Raw genomic sequence first — 13,127 nt, forward strand, 5'->3', positions numbered from 1 at the left:
ATTTGTCCCTGTTTTCATAAATGGGCTTATTAAAGACTAAATTCTGTACAGTCAAACAAAACATGTTTAATAAATAAAGACTGTATAAAAAATATATCAGAAGAGCTACAGGACAAATATTGTCCATCATTCAAGCAAATAACAGTTTGAACTGACCCTCTGATACAGTCTTCACAATGTGCAGAAAACACAGCAACAGTCCTTTGACTTCATAATGTCCAAGGCGCCCTATGGAGGGCAGGTTGCTCATTGTGGAGCCACGTCTTTGCAACTGAAACAAAAAAAAACACTGCTTTAAAAAAACACCAGAGTGCAAACAGATTTTCAGACATTTTGTGATTTGGTTGTGATTGTGTAAAAGGAATTGATGTTTAATTAAATAGATGAGAGACAATGTGGTTATTTGGACACACTTTTTGGTCACATGATTTTCCTGGCCTTTGAGTCAAAAGGTTTTCACAGCTTAATTTCCTGGTACACACACATTGGTCTTTTCGCTACAAGTCACCAGTCACTGCACTGTATAGTCACCAGCAGGCCTTCCGACTTTTATTAGCGGGTGACGCAACTAGCGTTCTACAAATCAGAATAAAGATCGTGTGTGCTCTATTGTCTTCACTTCCATTGGTAGAATCATCACATGTACTACTGTCTTTACTCCAAATGGTACTTGGGCTATGTGTGCTATACTATCTACATTTCCATTGGTAGTTTAATCACCAATAGTCTACTATCTTCAGTTCCATTTGTTGATGGGCAACATGTGCTTTATTGTCTGCACTACCATTGGTAGTTAGGCCTTGTGTGTGTTTCTTTAGTCCTATTGGTAGAGGGATCATGTGTTGGATCATCACTGCTCCAAGTTGTTTCATACGTGCATAAATCTAAACTTCTGCAAAGACACGCCCACATTTATTTGCTGTTTCATTTGGCTGCTGTTGATTATGTCACCGGAAATCACCAGCCCTAATTAAATACAAATGGTCTCTCTGTTAATCTGTGTTCACCCACACAGCAACTCACGGCAACAGTCTAACATTCGCCATGACATTTACCAGGAGTGTAGGTTAAATATTAGGACATTTTTATTTTATTTATAAATAATGTGTTAATGGCACTGTGGATTAACTGAATCTGTGTGGAACACGGTAGTATCATGTGTTCCAAATAGACAGGAGTTTGAGAACGGGGCCTTAAAGTCTTTCAAAGAAATAAAGAAGACATTTGTCAAGGTGACCCTTACAACGATACAACTCTAAGACGCTAACCTCATTAACCTCTGGTATGCTGGGGTCTCCGTATAACGAGCTTCGCGAGTCTTCTCTCCTTACATGTCCGTTCATTGTGACCAGTCCAGCTATAAAACAAACACATCACTGACATCTAGCATATCATGTATTAATTACTAAATAAATGAATGTTGAATATTCAAATCCCTCATCTTCGTTCTACTCACTCGGGTCCTTTTCAATGGCTGCACTGGCACGCCGAGGGTCTAAGCTAGTCATGGACACATCATCTCTGCACTGAGGAAACATTTTAGAAAAAAAGAAATCATTTGAGTTTGAGTAATATGTATATGTATGTATATGAAGTAACACATGTGAAGTCAAACAGTACAGAGATTCATTCACAGAATTTGTAGAATACAGGAGCTCGTCTGTTGAATCGGACCACACGAACCAGCCTTTACTACCCACGTGCATCAATGATCCTTGGCCGCCCATGATAGATACTAACAATTGCAGACTGGGAACACCCCACAAGAGCTGCAGTTTTGGTGATGTTCTGACCCAGTTGTCTAGCCATTACAATTTAGCCCTTGTTAAACAAGTCACTCAAATCCTGACACTTGCCCATTTGTCCTGCTTCTAACACATGAACTTTGGGGACAATATGTTTACCTGCTGCCTTTTATATATACCACAAACTCACATGTGCCATTATGAAGAGGTAATCAGTGTTATTCTCTTTCCAAGCCATAATGATATGATGTCATAATCATGTGCCTGGTCGGTGTAAATATAATAGCTCTGGTTGCCATAATTGGGTTGAGTTTAAACAGATATTGTCTATTTCTTTATTTATACCTTAGAGTTTACTATAGACTACTGCTAAAATAAATGTATACATCTATTTTGTGTATATCGAAGTCTTTTAGTCTGGCCATTTCGAATGGCCACACAATTATGGCTGTGGGAAAAGAAAATGCTAAATGTGTTGTGAAATTGAATAACTGTTTGCATCATCCACATGTCTCTTTCAACAACAGTGTTATTTCACATCTCAATTCGCTTTAAGCATGCAGAAGAACTCACAATAACAATTACTTTTATCAATGTCCAAATATTTAATGGGCTTGACTGTATGTGTGTTATGATATTGTATGTTGTAACTGACACCAAAAGTCTATGCTATACAAATTTCATCATTAGTTTCTGCTCACGGATAATTGCTCTAATGTGATTGAGCTGCGCATTGCACACTGTATGCTGATGCATTTTTACAGTCTTGTTTGTTTATTTCCATTTACAATAACCAGCTGCACATTACTTACAAAAAAATTTTTTTCGGGCAATTTAAAACGGTTCCTTACATCTCTTTTAGAGCAGAACTTCTACTGAAGCAACAAGGATTTTTCAGAAGTAAATATCAGCAGAAGAAGATGATCAGCAGAAGCTTACCATGATGCCAAAGCCAGATCTTGAAGGCTGCCTGTTGGCATTCAGCTGGTTCAGGTTTTGGTAGAGCAGCTCAAAGAGTGGCAGGTAGAGCACACAAATACGGGCCTGGTGATTCTGTTCAATCAAAAATAAATAAAGAAATAAATACATAAACAACAACATCCACCATAATAATTAAAGCAGTGTCAGTACTAAACTCAACCCTCACTTCCTGTTTGATGACTTTGCTTTTTAAAGGCTTACTCTGAAGATGATTTGTGCCACATTCGGTGACGCTTGGACAAAACTGTACACAAAATAAAGGAGTAGCGAAATCAAAGATGGCAAAAAAATTGAAGACTGATAAGATAAGATGCACTGAACTCATCTTGACTCAGGGAATCTTTTAATGTTATGACCAGAAACATGCTTTAGAATTAGACCCCTTGGTTGCATTTGAGAGATAATTAGCAGCACTTTATGTTTTTTAGTTCCTCTGCACAGAGAGTAACTGCAGCTCAAACTCTAGACCCTGTAGCTATAAAACAGAAACACTGATTAATGCAGTACTGTGCTGCACACACGTAAATAAACAAAACAATTGTAAGTAAATATTGACAATTCTGAATTTTCAACATGGACTTATAAATGGATCACAGGTCAGTGAAGTACACAGAGGACATCCTGTCATTACCAGATTCTTTTCTGGACTCAGAAACATACTTTTTTTTTAGTAGCAAAAGGAAACACTGAGTCAATTGTTTATCACATAAGCCTAACAAACACAGACTCAATGATGGAACAAAATGTTATTGTCCAAAACCATCTGGCTGTGAAGCTGCGAGTATTAAAAGCTGTTTGAACTATCTGATCTGAATCACCCTGATCTATAATTTAGTGGTCAATAACTGGCAGTTTACTTTTGTGCACTCTAATTTAAAGCTTATATCTACAGAAGGTAAATTACGCATATTGTTTGGATCATCCGATCTATAAAATGCACAAATGCAAATAATCTCCAGACAGCGCTCTCTCTCTCTCTGTCTCCACATTTAAAGCCTAAGTAGACTGAATGACATATTTGCATAACAGGCAGTTGCTTATCAGTGTCCAGGTTAACATTTTGTTTGAGCATCATCTGCACAACAGCGAGAGCGAGGTTGTCCTCGTCTGTGGTATAATATTACACACCCATTGAAAAATCCTTTTCTAAGTTGGGTAACGATAAAAACGGAAAAACAAACTGAATTATTGATCACAGTTTTCAGATCTTAAAGTATTAGGTATTGAAATCTAAGAACTGATGTTACAAATAAAACTCAAACTGTAAAACCAGTCACCCATAATTTCTTTGTCAAATTAAGCAATGTGTCATATCAGCCCTGTTTAATTATATAATGGATTTATTTATTTAGTAAACATTCTGTACTGGACTATTCTTTCTGCCTGTTCATTTACTTTATATGGTCTAAGATTCTGTTGCCCTGATGTCATGGTATTTTCTTTAAATTGTTCGGTATGTTTTTATTTCTAATCTATATTATGCCGTTCTGTTTTCATTTGCCTGCGTTGACCCCGTGGACCTTAAATAAGTTTATTGGACTTCCCCCAACAAATGCTTTCAGGCTACGCCCCTGGGCATCTCTTAAAAAAAATTGCATTGCACGATCAGCTATGTATGCAAATTTGATAGGCAACAGTGATGAGACAGCTTTCTGAATGTGGTACACTGGATATACACACCTGTGACCTCTTCATACGTTGAAGGGGAAAAAAAAAACTTTCCAAAGGCTTTAGTCAAAGTTGAGTTAATTATGAGCATTCGGATTTAAGTCCATAAATCATGATATTGGCTCGAGTAAAGAGCAGTGTTGAGTCAAACTGTCAAGCTGTAATTCATAATATTAGATGTAAATGTACACTCAAAGCCAAGGCTAGTATTACAAAGATAAATGTGCCACGGCATTGTCAAGTCCACATTTGTCCAATGGTACGTAAGGAGAGACTGCATTTTAGTCAAAGGCACTGTTTTTTAAACACGAAGGTTTTGACACGTTTCTTGTAAATACTAACAAATCTTTAGTACTTGCTGAAATGAGACATCAACTTTTAATTCAATTTCAGTAAACAGCTATTACTTACCTTGTAGGATGTATATCTGTCATCCATGGCATGTTTAATGAACAGGTTCTTCAGGACAGCTACAGCCAGTTGCCTGATGTCCGGATTTCCCTGCAGGCCCTTGGCTACCTCTCGGAGTAACAGCCCCACTAGGAAGTGGTTCTTGCAATAGTCCTCAGTAAGACTGTACTCCAGACTCTGGTCTGCAAAGTGTTATTGGTGTAACTTATATTATCAGTATTAACAAGAGGACACTGTTATGTAGCACTCCAAGTTATTGAACAAGCAGGAAGAATTTCAAGCTTTGTTTGTCTGTATGGTACAAATATGCACAAACAAGAAGTAGAACAAACGATGTACATCAAACAACAGATCTTCCTTCAGCCATCAAGACACAGACCATCTGATGGTGATTGTGAAATTAATGAGAACATAGTGCTTCTGGTACAATAAAACCGTTTTTAAACAACAAAACTGATTTGATTTGTGTCTCTCTGGAAGATGCTCCAACTGTTCACCATACGACATTCCTCAACTCTGTGCAAAACACAACCATGAGTTCCAGAAAGAGCTTGTGGTTTATGTAGCAGGATCTCCCACAAGCGCAAAGCTGCAAAGTGCATGTGCTGGATTGTTTTTTTTTGTACGTGACAATTCGATATATTTTTGTTACATCTTCAGCACAGCGCTAAGAGAAACCACTTAACCACACAAGATCCTTCTGCTAGTCATACAGTGCAGAGTGCACAAAGGAGAGAAGAGTGTGATGAAGACTAGTAGTGCCTACCTGTGAGGAAGTGCATTTATTTATGGAAACAACACAGACAGAAGCACTTGAAAAAAACACATTCATTGAAATAAGAACTGCTCATTCAAAAAAATGGCATAATGCACAATAGGATTTCAGCATTAAAAAAAAGCAAACAGAAAAAGCACAGGCCCAGGCCTGAATTGTCAGATGCGATGACAGTTAGATGGTCAAGCAGGATAATGGCTGTTGCAAAGAAAGTGGCTAGCCAGTTAGTGTGGTTATAAATGGGCAGCCCGGACTTGTTTTACATCGGCATTCGCCGGCACCACCTACCTATGACGCCAAAACACTCCGCCGCGTACGAAATAAAATCTGATCATGAGCAAAAAAAACAAACAGAAAAGAGACAATAAAAAAACGAGGGCACCGTGCAGGAAGGGAGGTGACCATGTGTTTACATCAATGTAATGTTTCTGTAGCTGGGAATGAGCATTTGGCTTAATCTAGTAAAAAACATTGCCTGATAAGATCAGGTAGTCCAGAGAATTTCGACTGTTTTGATTTAAAGATGCACAAATGTCTCTTTGCATCTATGTTCCATCAGATATCTGGCACAAGCTATCTATTCTATGCCTAGACTAGAAAAGTGCTTCCGCTGTGCAGTGCAGCAATTCTAGTAAAAGTGGTACAGTGAAAATAAAAAGCTTTTATTTTGTTTTGCCAGACTGCAAGGCCATGAATATAAACTATAATTATTACAATGAACACAATAAGAAAGTGAAATGAGATCAAACTGTAACACATTACGCAAAATTAGTCGTGAATATTTCTACATGTGGGTCTAGCTGTAGATGTCAGTGTGCTTGTTGTTAGAGTGATCTCGATGTGGAAAAACAAGTGCAGGTAGTGTAAGAGTAAGGGACGGGAGGGAAAAGGGGAGGGATGAAGGATTATTACAACACGTGAGAGAATTGTCACCAAACTGAACGTACCCTGGACTCTTTGTAACTTGGTACGGCCGAATGCCATGGGCAGGTTCAGTGGAATGTAGTGCTCATGATTGCACACTGCCATGAGGAAGTAGAACTTCATTTCTGTCAAAACCTGTAAATGCAAAAAATGTAAATGCGTCGCTGTGTCGGGTGAACTAATACTTGTGAACACTTTCGGATACAGTGCCCTCCACTAACATTGGCACCAATGGTTAACGCTGTGTGTGCATAGAAGGCTGTGACATTTTTTTCTTTTTGTTTCACCTTTTAAACTTTTGTTCGAAAATTCACAAAAATACAGGGATGTCAATGATATCAAACAATTGCTAACACAACAGAGTTTAATCCCCCCCAACACACAAAAAAAACCCAAAAGAAAATTGAGTATATGTTAAACAAGGGTGTCAATGTTAATAAAGGACACTGTAATTGTATAATACATAGTGTTAAACGTACATAATTAACGCTCATGTTTGCAAACGTTTTCGCTATTGAAATGCAGAAGAAAGACTTTAGAATTTAGGGAAGTGGTAGCTACGTGGTTAAGGCTCTGGGTTACTGATCTGGAGGTTGGGGGTTTAAGCTCCAGTATCTTTATGCTTGTGCAAGGCTGTTAAACCTCTGACCCCAGCTTCCTAAAATCACTAGGGTACGCGAAGAAATAATTTCACCATGCTCTAATGTACATGTGACAAGTAAAAGCCTTTATGTTTAAATAAGCCTAAATGCTCTTGTAATTTTCATTGGGTTTAAAAGAATATGAATAAAAATGATTTTTTTGTTTGATGAAGAAGTGTGTGTTTTCTCTGTGTGAGAACATCTGTGTGTAGGCATGTTATTGATTTACTTATTTATTTTTTATCTTCATGGAGACCTAGAAATATGTCAGTTTTCTCTTTGAGGTTAAACAGGGACACGTGATTTTTTTTACTACGATAACTATTTTAATTTACTACACAGGCTGCACTTGTGTAGGAGTACAGATAAAGATGCAATTCAGGGGAAACCACTATTAGATTGCCTACTATGTATTTTTATTACAACCCTCTCCTTATGATTTAGTGACGGACTTAAAAAAGTTTTTCCCAGATTAGGAGCACATACTCAAGTAAACATTGATTACATTGTGTGAAATATTTTGGATGGGAAGCCCATAACACCAGATTTATGAGTATCAGACATTTCAACAAATCTTTCATGAGGTAAATATAATTTTTTTTCCTTATCCATTGTTTTAAATAGTAAATCTAATGCCGGTTTATATCAGAATCTGAATTGTATTTGAATAAAACAAGTGACATCTTTAGAAATACTGCTAAAATTATTACATAAAATAGTTTTCATTAAACACATTTATGAGGTACAATTCCATATGGTATTTCATACTTCACATTTCATACATTATACTGAATGAGCAAAAGTATTAGGACACCTGAAATTTCCAATTTCATATGTGATTCATCCTCAAATTTCTACCACAAAGTTGGAGGCACATAATTGTAGAATAACATTTCTCCTTCACTTGCACTAGAAGACCCAAACCTCCAGAATGACAATGCTTTTCTGCATAAAGTAAAGTGAAGTGAAGATATGGCTTATATGGGTTGGAGTGGAAGATCTTGAGTGACCTGCAATACATCTTAGACCTCAACCCTACTGAACACCTTTGGGATGATTTGGATTGCTGACTGCACCCCAGTCCTCCTCAACCTACATCAGTCCCTTACTTCATTAACACCTTGTGTAACCAAGCTCAGCACATACTAAGCTAATGTGTTCACACACACCTTTGTCCATATAGTGTATTTCACACATCCAATTCTCTGTCAGGCAATATTGGGGAGGTTTTAATGACTTCTCCATAGCCAGCCCTATATTCAAGAACCACCTATTCCTTGGAACTCAGTTTTCAGTCAGTGGCAACAGTCAGGTCCTGTCAAATTTAGTGATCTTTTTATATATATAATGTTTTTGCCTCATTCTCAAATCTGCCAATACAATCTGCCAAGATCACACTTGTTTAGATATTTTCAAGTTCGTCATCTAATCCAAAACCATTAGAGCAGGAATCGTTGCAGTTTTAAATATGTCCATACATTTGAAGGGAGTAATTTCTAAAATGTATAATACTTTAATGTCAGTTAAAAATATTAATCTGAACAAAATCCATGCGGAGTGGACAAGAGATTTGAGAGTGGACATATTAGAGGAAACCTGGAACAATGCATTATTTAGAGTGAATGGGACAACCTTGTGTACTCGTTTAGGCTTGATTCAGTTCAAGGTCCTCCACAAACTCTGTTATAGCAAGGTTAATCTGTCCAAGATATACACCAATGTAACTGACACATGTGATCATTGTCGCTCTGCTAGAGCACATTTGGCTCATATGTTTGAAATGGCAGTTTTTGGAGTACCTGAGCAAGGTACAGTCATGTCCAGGAAATGTCAATACACTTGTGCTTTTGCTTGTCTTTTAGTTTGGAAATCAAGTTAACCACCTTTAGTTTCACACTGGCTTAGAGATCGCATGCTATTTTTGGAATTGGAGAAAATTAAATACTCTCAGAGAATCCACCGAACGCTTATTTATTTAGTATGGGCGCCAATGATTTCATATTTTGAAAAAGGTGTCGCACTTTCCCCAAAGCGAAATTAATAGTGAAATTGGAAGGCATGTGCACATTGTAACAGGTAATGCAGTCAGGTGCAATGGGCTAATGATGTTGTTCGGTATTTCCTCATTGTTTGTAATGTCAAAACTTTTTGTGTTTTTTTGTTGGGGGGGGGGGGATGTTGGAAAACTTGTAAAATAAATATGAAAAGCACTTGTGTATTTAATACTATATATATATATATATATATATATATATATATATATATATATATATATATATATATATATATAGAGAGAGAGAGAGAGAGAGAGAGAGAGAGAGAGAGAGATAGATAGATAGATAGATAGATAGATAGATAGATAGATAGATAGATAGATAGATAGATAGATATAAATAACTGTTGAACTTCGTTTCAGTACACTCTCAGACAAAAGGTCACATGCTGATAAAGACATTTAGGGCCCCAAAACATTTAACAAACCTACAGATGTATTTTTATAAAGATATTTATCTATTTTCATATACGATCACCAGAAACAAAAGCCCCCCTACTAATTTTTTTTTGCTGCTGGCAATAATGCTAAGTATGTCTGCCATCATGTGAGTGTACAGTGTGTATTAATTTTCAGAAAGTGCACTTGAATGAGGATGTAATTGTATTTGCAAGTCAAATACACTCAGAGAGCATTAAGCACAGTTACTCTTTCATCCTGTTTATTATTTATATTTTATCAGCACTATGAAATGATCAAAGTAGTGGTTGAGAGCTAATTTTGGTAGATCTTAGTGTTTTTGTATACAATTTGCATCTTATAATTAATTATACTTCGTGATCTATTGCAGGTTTTAAAGTAATGATCCAGCTTTAAAAGTTTTAAAGGGTTTAATAGCAGTGACAATGCCACCTTAATAATGAAAATTGTTAGACAATAACTCGGATAATTCAAACTACTGACAGCTTCTTTTCAACAGTGGCTGGATCAAACACTGGGACACAAAGTTTCTAACACGGTCAAATTTCAACTATTTTGCATATTAGAATATGTTTTACCACTCGGCTGTGTCAGGTAGTCTAGTTATGCAAATTATGCATTCTCTTTAACTCTCAATAAGCTGTAAGTAAAGGCAGTTGTTTACTTACACAGTCTCAGTCCGTCCATGGTATTTTGTTAATTAAAAAAAAAGAAAAAAAAAACTTGGATTTTGAAGTTTCTGAAATCAATAATATTCATACACTAAAAATTATATAATAATGTATTAAATATAATGTGCACTATATGAAATTCTGATTGTACTGATGATACTGACATTTCCATGATTCCAGATATGACTTACACGGGTTAAAGGGGAAGATCTTGTGTGCCTGCTATAGAGCTCTGAACTCAACCCTATTAAACACCTCTGGGATGAAATGAAACACTGACTGCTCCCCAGGCCTCCTCACCCCACATCAGTTCCTGACTTTATGAATGCTTTTGTGGCTGAATGAGCACAAATCCCCAAACCACAATCCAAATTCTAGTGGAACAGAAGAGTGGAGGTTATTATAACAACAACACAAAAATGGGAACTGAATGTGGAATGGGATCTTATGCTCAGGTGTCCACATACTTTTATCCATACAGTGTTCTGTACCACTGGTCAGGGGTTATGCAACAAAAAAAATAGTCTAGCTACATGGAATTGTTCTTTTAGATCACACTTACCTCAAACCCAATACATATAGTACAGTACTTCTTACCTTGGGATCTTTTTCGCTGAATCCACACATGTAATCATTTATAAGACTAAATGCAAATCCTCTGTTCATGAAGGTCAAACAGCGCTGTAATGAGAAGCAGAATCATTTTCACTAAAATATAAAAGTTTTATTATTTTGAGGAACAACTATACTGTATATATATATATATATATATATATATATATATATATATATATATATATATATATATATATATATATATATATATATACAGTGAGGAAAATAATTATTTGAACACCCTGCTATTTTGCAAGTTCTCCCACTTAGAAATCATGGAGGGGTCTGAAATTGTCATCATAGGTGCATGTCCACTGTGAGAGACATAATCTAAAAAAAAAAATCCAGAAATCACAATGTATGATTTTTTAACTATTTATTTGTATGATACAGCTGCAAATAAGTATTTGAACACCTGAGAAAGTCAATGTTAATATTTTGTACAGTAGACTTTGTTTGCAATTACAGAGGTCAAACGTTTCCTGTAGTTTTTCACCAGGTTTGCACACACTGCAGGAGGGATTTTGGCCCACTCCTCCACACAGATCTTCTCTAGATCAGTCAGGTTTCTGGCCTGTCGCTGAGAAACACGGAGTTTGAGCTCCCTCCAAAGATTCTCTATTGGGTTTAGGTCTGGAGACTGGCTAGGCCACGCCAGAACCTTGATATGCTTCTTACAGAGCCACTCCTTGGTTATCCTGGCTGTGTGCTTCGGGTCATTGTCATGTTGGAAGACCCAGCCTCGACCCATCTTCGAAGCTCTAATTGAGGGAAGAAGGTTGTTCTCGCAATCTCGCAATACATGGCCCCGGTCATCCTCTCCTTAATACAGTGCAGTCGCCCTGTCCCATGTGCAGAAAAACACCCCCAAAGCAGGATGCTACCACCCCCATACTTCACAGTAGGGATGGTGTTCTTGGGATGGTACTCATCATTCTTCTTCCTCCAAACACGTTTAGTGAAATTATGACCCAAAAGTTCTATTTTGGTCTCATCTGACCACATGACTTTCTCCCATGACTCCTCTGGATCATCCAAATAGTCATTGGCAAACTTAAGACGTGCCTGGACATGTGCTGGTTTAAGCAGGGGAACCTTCTGTGCCATGCATAATTTCAAACCATGGCGTCTTAGTGTATTACCAACAGTAACCTTGGAAACGGTGGTCCCAGCTCTTTTCAGGTCATTGACCAGCTCCTCCCGTGTAGTTCTGGGCTGATTTCTCACCTTCCTTAGGATCATTGAGACCCCACGAGGTGAGATCTTGCATGGAGCCCCAGTCCGAGGGAGACTGACAGTCATGTTTAGCTTCTTCAATTTTCTAATGATTGCTCCAACAGTGGACCTTTTTTCACCAAGCTGCTTGGCAATTTCCCCGTAGCCCTTTCCAGCCTTGTGGAGGTGTACAATTTTGCCTCTAGTGTCTTTGGACAGCTCTTTGGTCTTGGCCATGTTAGTAGTTGGATTCTTACTGATTGTATGGGGTGGACAGGTGTCTTTATGCAGCTAACGACCTCAAACAGGTGCATCTAATTTAGGATAATAAATGTAGTGGAGGTGGACATTTTTAAAGGCAGACTAACAGGTCTTTGAGGGTCAGAATTCTAGCTGATAGACAGGCGTTCAAATACTTATTTGCAGCTGTATCATACAAATAAATAGTTTAAAAATCATACATTGTGATTTCTGGAAATTTTTTTTTAGATTATGTCTCTCACAGTGGACATGCACCTACGATGACAATTTCAGACCCCTCCATGATTTCTAAGTAGGAGAACTTGCAAAATAGCAGGGTGTTCAAATACTTAATTTCCTCACTGTATATATATATATATATATATATATATATATATATATATATATATATATATATATATATATATATATAGTATCTCACAAAAGTGAGTACACCCCCACATTTAAGAAACCATTTTAGTATCTTCTCAAGGGACAATACTATAGAAATGAATCTTAGATATAATTTAGATTAGTCAATGTGCAACTTGTATAGCAGTAAATATTTACCCTCCTCTAAAAATAAATCAACGTACAGACATTATTGTCTAAGTAACTGGCAATAAAAGTGAGTACACACTAAGTGAACATGTCAAATATAAAAGACAATACACTGTTCTTTATTTAACAAGTGATTCATCTCTATCAACTGCTAATCGTTTGATTCTGACTTTGTGTGTGGATGTGGGTTAGATGCCTAAGAAAGTA

At 37.0% G+C, this 13,127-nt stretch overlaps 1 protein-coding gene across 4 annotated transcripts in view; it reads right to left on the bottom strand.

Moving 5' to 3' along the window:
* dock11 (dedicator of cytokinesis 11) overlaps nucleotides 1–13,127 on the bottom strand; it is a 72,447-nt gene that overhangs the window by 24,492 nt on the left and 34,828 nt on the right. Inside the window, exons 29-36 of one of the 4 annotated variants that reach the window (XM_083542240.1) lie at nucleotides 10,887–10,970; nucleotides 6,528–6,639; nucleotides 5,869–5,907; nucleotides 4,806–4,987; nucleotides 2,685–2,798; nucleotides 1,457–1,526; nucleotides 1,278–1,357; nucleotides 157–271 (exon numbers count right to left, since the gene is read on the bottom strand). In XM_083542240.1, coding sequence (XP_083398366.1) covers nucleotides 157–271; nucleotides 1,278–1,357; nucleotides 1,457–1,526; nucleotides 2,685–2,798; nucleotides 4,806–4,987; nucleotides 5,869–5,907; nucleotides 6,528–6,639; nucleotides 10,887–10,970 — 796 coding nt within the window. Of the gene's footprint in view, nucleotides 1–156; nucleotides 272–1,268; nucleotides 1,358–1,456; nucleotides 1,527–2,684; nucleotides 2,799–4,805; nucleotides 4,988–5,868; nucleotides 5,908–6,527; nucleotides 6,640–10,886; nucleotides 10,971–13,127 lie in introns of all 4 variants that reach the window. The other 3 variants (XM_083542239.1, XM_083542242.1, XM_083542241.1) reach the window with 3 other exon arrangements.

The sequence above is a fragment of the Silurus aristotelis genome (genome assembly GCF_946808225.1).
Source record: "Silurus aristotelis genome assembly, chromosome: 5".
NCBI classification, from domain to species: Eukaryota; Metazoa; Chordata; class Actinopteri; order Siluriformes; family Siluridae; genus Silurus; species Silurus aristotelis.